Source organism: Cryptotermes secundus, unplaced genomic scaffold (genome assembly GCF_002891405.2).
Source record: "Cryptotermes secundus unplaced genomic scaffold, Csec_1.0 scaffold443, whole genome shotgun sequence".
NCBI lineage: Eukaryota > Metazoa > Arthropoda > Insecta > Blattodea > Kalotermitidae > Cryptotermes > Cryptotermes secundus.
Window position 1 is genome coordinate 225,975 of NW_019731576.1, and position 7,104 is coordinate 233,078.

General features: G+C 38.6%; 1 protein-coding gene across 6 annotated transcripts in view; it reads right to left on the minus strand.

The window, feature by feature from the left end:
• The window catches only part of LOC111867135 (meiosis regulator and mRNA stability factor 1), a 97,912-nt gene that overhangs the window by 17,023 nt on the left and 73,785 nt on the right, over positions 1 to 7,104 (minus strand). For all 6 annotated transcript variants that reach the window (XM_023856679.2, XM_023856680.2, XM_023856678.2 and 3 more), the window contains 2 exons: positions 6,158 to 6,385; positions 3,020 to 3,223 (listed from right to left, as the gene is read on the minus strand). In XM_023856679.2, coding sequence (XP_023712447.1) covers positions 3,020 to 3,223; positions 6,158 to 6,385 — 432 coding nt within the window. The remainder of the gene's footprint in view (positions 1 to 3,019; positions 3,224 to 6,157; positions 6,386 to 7,104) is intronic.

Here is a 7,104-nt window from a genome sequence, read left to right on the forward strand (position 1 = left end):
ACACTCTTTGTTCCTTCTGGTCGGCCATCTCACTAATCGCCAAAGGGTTGAAACAGGAACGCACACAACAGAGCACCACAGACAAACCACTTAACTCAGACTGACGCCAGCTCACTAACAGTCGCAGGAGACCACCAGCAAACACCACCTAGCAGCACAACTCGTAACTACAAAGCATGCGCACGCACCAGGTCGGTTCCAGTTATTTTTGGGTCCCCTCTCGTATGTATGTCGCAAGCAGCAACCAGAGTTGGCCGAATGACACGTATATATGATGCAGGCCACATGCATTCTTTGGGAGTGCTGACAGTTTGACCTTGGGTTTGAAACCAAAACAAACCTATGTGAGGTCATGTCAGTGGTTCATTCCTTAGCTCTGAACAAAGAAATTGTTTATTATGGTACTGGTTTCGATACTATTTACGTTTAGATATGACTGTTTATGACCTTGTCAGCCAAATATAGCCCAGCTTCCTTTCGAGTACTGATGAGGAAATATTTATCGGTGCTTGCATATGAGTGCTTCCAGAGCCTTCAAGAAGTCTGACACATTCAAGGATTGGTTTTCAGTGGCGAATTATCAGTCAGGAAGTCAGTGTCAGACTGTCATATATTTCTTTATATATCATTTTTATTTTGCATCTTGGAAGAGGTATAAACCCACTGAGCCAGTATTACTTTGTGAGTAAAAGGCATCTTTGCCACTGCGACGTGTCAGTGTGACTATCATAGTGAGGTGACTGTGAACTGAAACTGTGAAGTGACGCAGTTCAAACTCACGTATAGTAATATTATTGTATATAGTGTGATTATATTTACAATATCACCAAGTCTCAAAGCTGAATATCACATGGCGAATAACACGGTCAGTGGCGTTTCTCAGGGGAGGCCAAGGTTACCGGAGGCTCAACTAAGTCGACTGGAGGTGAAACATTCACAACACTGTCCAACGAAAGGGAAACAAAGACGTCATGTGTTTCGCTAAATAATAAAAGCAGGAGCACGCTCTTCTATTGTAAAAAGTGCGATGTCGCCTTGTGTGAGGTGGACTGCTTCGAGAAGTGCCGCACGTCACAGCGTATCGTAAACTGTGAAGTGACACAGTTCAAACTCGTGTACAGTCTGAACAATATATTATGGTATATGGCGTGATTATATTTACAATATCACCAAGTCTCAAAGCTCAATATCACAGTTAGTGGCGTTTCTTGGGGGAGGCCAAGGTCACCTGGGGCCCAACTAAGTCGACTGGAGGTGAAACATTCACAACACTAGCCAACCTAAGGGAAACAAAGACATTGTCATGTGTTTCGCTAAATAAGAAAAGCAGGAGCACGCTCTTCTATTATAAAAAGTGTGATGTCGCTTTGTGTGAGGTGGACTGCTTTGAGATGTGCCACGCACGTCAGAGTGTATCATAAACTGTGAAGTGACACAGTTCAAACACGTGTACAGTGTGAAAAAAATATTATTGCATATAGTGTGATTATATTTACATCACCATGATTCAAGGTTGAAGAAAAAACAACTGGTAAGTCCTTTGGAATTTCATAACATATATAATAAAGATTATATTTTGCAATTCATGACAAAATAATCACAGTTAATTTTCGTTTGTAAAAATTGCTCTTTTGTGTATATGTAGAAACTTTTATTGTCTTTCAGGTTGTTTTTAGTTTGTATTTCTATGTTGCATAGAACAGAAAATATGGATTTTTTTCTGAAAGTTTGCAATGTTAATTAATTAGGGCGATTTAAATATCAGCTGCAGAGGGCTGCGGGCAATTTAAAAGTCTGTATGTTAAAGGATAAAGTGTAACCAAGTGGCCATGCGACACCGTATGGGTATGCACAGTCCATGCATGTGCACAGTGTTTTCAAATCTAATTTTAAGACAGAAATTCTTGTTCTACTTACATTATTTTTGGGCACCCACTTTATAAGTAGACAGTCTTCCCTCCTGCGTCATCTAACTGAATGCAGAGTCCGAAGTGTCATGCACTTTGATGCACTTTGTCCGGATGTAACTCTGTTTCCCACGCGAAGAGCACATACGACACCTCAGTCTCGTATTAGAGGAAGTCGGCCAGTGATGTCAAGTGGCCTCCTCTAATCGTAACGCTCATAAAACATTGCGATTTCAACTATCCACGATGGCCTCATTTCGCGTGGAAGAAGCCGAAATTGAGAAGCAGCTGACAATACGCTTCCCATGCTTGAATGTGCGTGGGGCAAACGTGGGATGAAGGAATGTTTTTCCAGCTTGTATAAATGACACCGATTCAGACTGCGGTACAGACAACTCTGAAAGTGGCGAGGAAGCAAGGGGGCAATGCAGGGCTATTCCAAGAACAGTACCTGTGTGTGGCTAGTCTGAGATATACAGTCAGAGTTTCTGAGGGACAAAGTACGATAAGACTTCGACCATACTCGTGCATACAGAAAGGTTCTCACATGACTGGAGAATGTGCAATACAAACACAAACTTCCTCCCCTTTTCCCAGATAAGACATACTAAAACAGGATGTCAGCAGCATGCATTTATACTGCAGAAACTGTATGTATATTTGTGGACAGACGCTCAAAATTGGGAAATTTTTTTTTTTTTGGAATCAGTGTAACAATTTTTACAGATTTTAAAATCTGTAAATTACAATATCTGATTCTATATTCTTTCTAGATAAGAGCAGTGTTTATTTCGTTCGTTTATCACAAAAATTGTAGAAATCACAGCATTTTCAGTAACATGCTTACAATTTGTAATACTCTACAATGGTGGGCATTTAAAGGGCCAATGTCTTAAAGGTTAAATGCTAATGTATAACCTATGCGAATTAAAGTCTATACCCTATAATTTCTGCATGTTACACTAATTTTTTGAAGTTAAAGAAAGAGTAACTTTAGACAGCACTTTGAACAAACACAAATTGATTACATTCATGGATATTACACTTTAGTGTTAAACCTTAGTTTCAGAAGGCTACCTTAATATCAGGTTTAAATTATAATTGTGACATACCTGTATAATTCCAGCCAGCTGTTTATCAATTTGATCCATATCAAAAGTCTGGTTGAAGTAATTCCAAAAGGTCCGGAGAAATTCTCCAGCAGATATCTTGCCAGAGGGCTGTTCCATGAGGATTTTTCGGGCCTGGAGACTTAACTGATGCAGCTTAGCACGATCCACTAATGTCACCAAAAGTCCAGATGATGAGGGCACGATCTGAATTGTTGAATATTCTTTGTTATATATACAAATATAGAAATTTGAATGGTGATAAAATGGTTTTTTGAATTCTGTCTAATACTTATAGCTAAGACTGAAGATGATGGACAACGAAGAGATCTGTATTCTGGGATATGGCACTGTGTAGTCCAGTGGATGTCAACTGATGTTTTGGATGACTTTCACCAGACAGCAGGGTATTACATCCTAGACGATAGAACTTTTCAGTCACCACCGTGAGATCCTCAAATTCAACATGACGTACAATTTTCAAAAGTGCTGCTTCTGAACAATGTGGTGATAAAGAATGAAGAAAGCTTTGGTATGACACTTAAGGTGAAGAAGCAATTAGGAACAGAAATTACATCATGGTACAATACTGAAGCAAGTAAGTACTTCTAATTAAATACAACATAATTTATCTTACAAAGCAGAAAAAGCTCTTGTTGTAAAAATAACCAGTTTTTGTAAAAATCATAAACTGATTGTTTAGATCATTATGATATTGTCTCATGTTTGGGGGTATGCATGACGAAAATAACGGGTTCTACTTCTGATGGACTGATTAGCACTTTGATTACAAGTTCTCTTAATCACGCTTAATACAGCACTATCGCTGATTTTCACTTTCCAGTTCACCGTTGCACATGCTCTAGGATTCTCACTTTCCACTAGTCATCTCCTGGCAATGGATCTCAACACAGAAACTACTACGTAATATCACTATGAAGTCTTCTTCTTATTCCATCTTCAACCACCCTGGAACCTTGGAACTCAACTAAAACTCTATCTAGTGCTCACTCCTCCAGCTTACGACTACCTGCAAACAACCTCTGTTGTCCCCTATAAACCTTTGGGACAGACCTACAGAAAACATGCCATATGGTTGCTATCTAATGTTGTGTGATGTCACTGCCTATGGAGAAGTGTCTTTACTGAAACAGGTTGTATTACCCCATTCTTCTATTGTTGTGTGCGTGTATTGCGAGGTGTTTATCAAGCCATTGCCTGGAATTGCGTTGACATGTCACAATACACTAAAATCTGAATTTCTGAAGGAACTGTTAAACTGAGTTCACATAACAGTAGATCAGGGACTATATGGGTTGATGACAGAATATCTAAAATGCATTTCTCACATGACAGAGAAGTATTTTAGGTTGTAATGTCATGTACTTTTGAGATAGCTTGACATTTCGGAGAACATAATGCCTCACTCTTCAGAATTGAAAACCGAAACAAGCAAGAAATCAGTAGAAGCAAGTGCACAGCTGTTTCTGTTGGCTTCTTGCTTGGCTTACTCTTCAACCCTGACAATGGAGGAAAAATAGTTCTCCCCAAACATCAGGCTATCCTTGAACTACACAACATTATGACCCAGGAAGACCTACATTTCATGATCACCAACTTGAGTACTTCAAAGAGTCTACATTCTTTCTTGTCATAAAGTAAACAAACAAAAACAAATTCATAACACTACAAATGAACCTGCATGGATACACTGAAAGGATGTCATTACAGAGTCACGCTCCTCCCAATAAACTGAACACTATGAAACCAATAGGCAAGCATTCAGGATGGAAAGATTCTGCTTTATAACAATATGCAGCTCAGGGTTAATTATGTGGGGGGGATGATAATGGGAAATAATGTTCAAGCATTTACCTCAGAATACACATATATGTAACACAATTTCATACTTCCACAACTCAACCCATTCTTGCACAGCACTGTGGTGAGTAAGGCTGTGATTCACGAAGCCCTGCATTTATCACCACAACCTGTGTAAACCACCCATAAAAGACAAATGGCACCAAGTTTCATGTGATGTCTGCCCTTGGCCTTCTCTTAGGGGACTGTGTTGCCAATGGTAAAGTTCTATTTTAATATGAGATTTGAGGTTTCCAGTCATAAAAGTTCAGATTTTTGACAGGTGGTTAGAAAGCACTACTAGCCTAAAGATGTACCAAGCAAGTTTCTCTAACACACTGGTAAGCCTTTGTCAAGAACATTACAATACCGTCTTAAGGTATTACCTGCAAAATATTATACAAAAACAAAATAACAAGACTGTGAATAACTTACATCAATGAAACACTATAACCACAATGTAGGTCAGATAAGATCAAAGCTTTACAGATCACAACTTAGGGCTTAAAGAGGGAATTAACAAGAACTCAACCTCAACAGCCACTGAAGTTCAAGTCTCGGAATATCATCATACCTACAAGAAAAGGGGGTTTAAAAAGGGAAGAAATGGCTGAAAACTTTAAAATTAAAACATCCATCTCTGGTAAGTCACACACCAGTCTTAACATAAGCAAGCCCAAACTAAAATCATATGTATTTTTAATGTCCTAACAATGAAACTAGTCCGGGACTAACAAGCATTTTTATTCTCACTTAAACTGCTACTACTAGAACTAAACTTTGAGACTATGCCCACCGGTGTGTCCCAGCATCTGGTGTCTTGAGCACATTGTTGTCGCAATAAGGTCTAAATTTTCAAGCTAATACCCTTCAGAAAACGATTTCCTGAAGAGGCACAGATTTTGAAATGAATGTATAAAGTTAGAAGCTGAGTATTTAAGACAATCATACCCATTAAAGTTTAGTAGCAATATGTATTTTTTCTAAATATTCAGCACAGTTATTTTTCAGATCTCATACTTACACCCAGTAAACTAAATGCCATTTGACTATAATAATAATACTGATGAGCTGATATACGATGATGACCCTAATTATGTAAACTCTCCCAACCTCTCACGTTGATATTTATAGCCTTGAAGTTATAGTAACAAAGATTCAGTGTAAGTGAAAAAATTTCCAGCGAAGTTTGCTTCTTTTCTCATTTTACTTTTCTTACACTGACAACCTATCATGGTTTGACATAATCAAAACAGTTTGGTTTTAAGTCTGTGTACTTACTGCAAGAGAATGATGTAAGCATTGTATTAGTTCCTCCAGACTTGAACACTGGTAAGCCTCAGGTTTGAGAGCATAGCCATGCTGGCGAAGAAATGCTGCTGAGAGAGCAGAAAGCGACATGCATGAGCGACGACTATGTACCAGAGCTGAGATCTGTTCAGCCAATACTCTAAGCCGCTCCTCTAATGTGAGTGTCACTTTACGTTCACCCTCACCATCTTCTTCAACCTAAAATGGAAGCAATACAATGAAGTGAGAAAGTATGATTAGTTGATACATGCTTAACTGGCCCTAAGAAGAAGGCATGGTTAAAGAACTACTAAAACGTACAGCTGATATTCACTGATCAAGAAATTACCTGGTTTCACGCAATCTGTCATTAGACATTACTCTAAGCCACCTCAATCCAACTTGTCATAATAATCTCTTTTTCTAGGAGAGATATTGAATTTGAATTTCAGCAATGTAGAATTCACTGGTTGTCTGACCATCACAAATCATCATCATCATCATCATCAGTAATCCATCAAGACGACAGGTCCACAGTCTCTTCCAAAACAATTCCTCCACTTAACTCTTTGACTGGCGCGAAGGGTATTTAAATCCCACCCCTGTCCTGGCAGGCCCTTTAAACCTTATGTCGCAAAAATGCATGTAGTTACTTCTTCCTAAATAACTTCAACAAAAATTGGTTTTTAAAAACGAAATTATCAGGAACTAATTAAAATACAATATTTTATGCAATAAATGCCTTTCCATACCTCTTTATTAGTTTTTCTTCGTGCGATAAACATTAAAACATGAAAGTTTGCAGAGAGCCACACCACAGCCTGCACACATGATACTTGTTTCTTTTCTAACCTTGTGCTTAGCACTCACGCGACATTTTCTCAGGGCACCATTCTTCTTATTGTTACTGGGAGGAACATGGACCATTTTGTGAATTT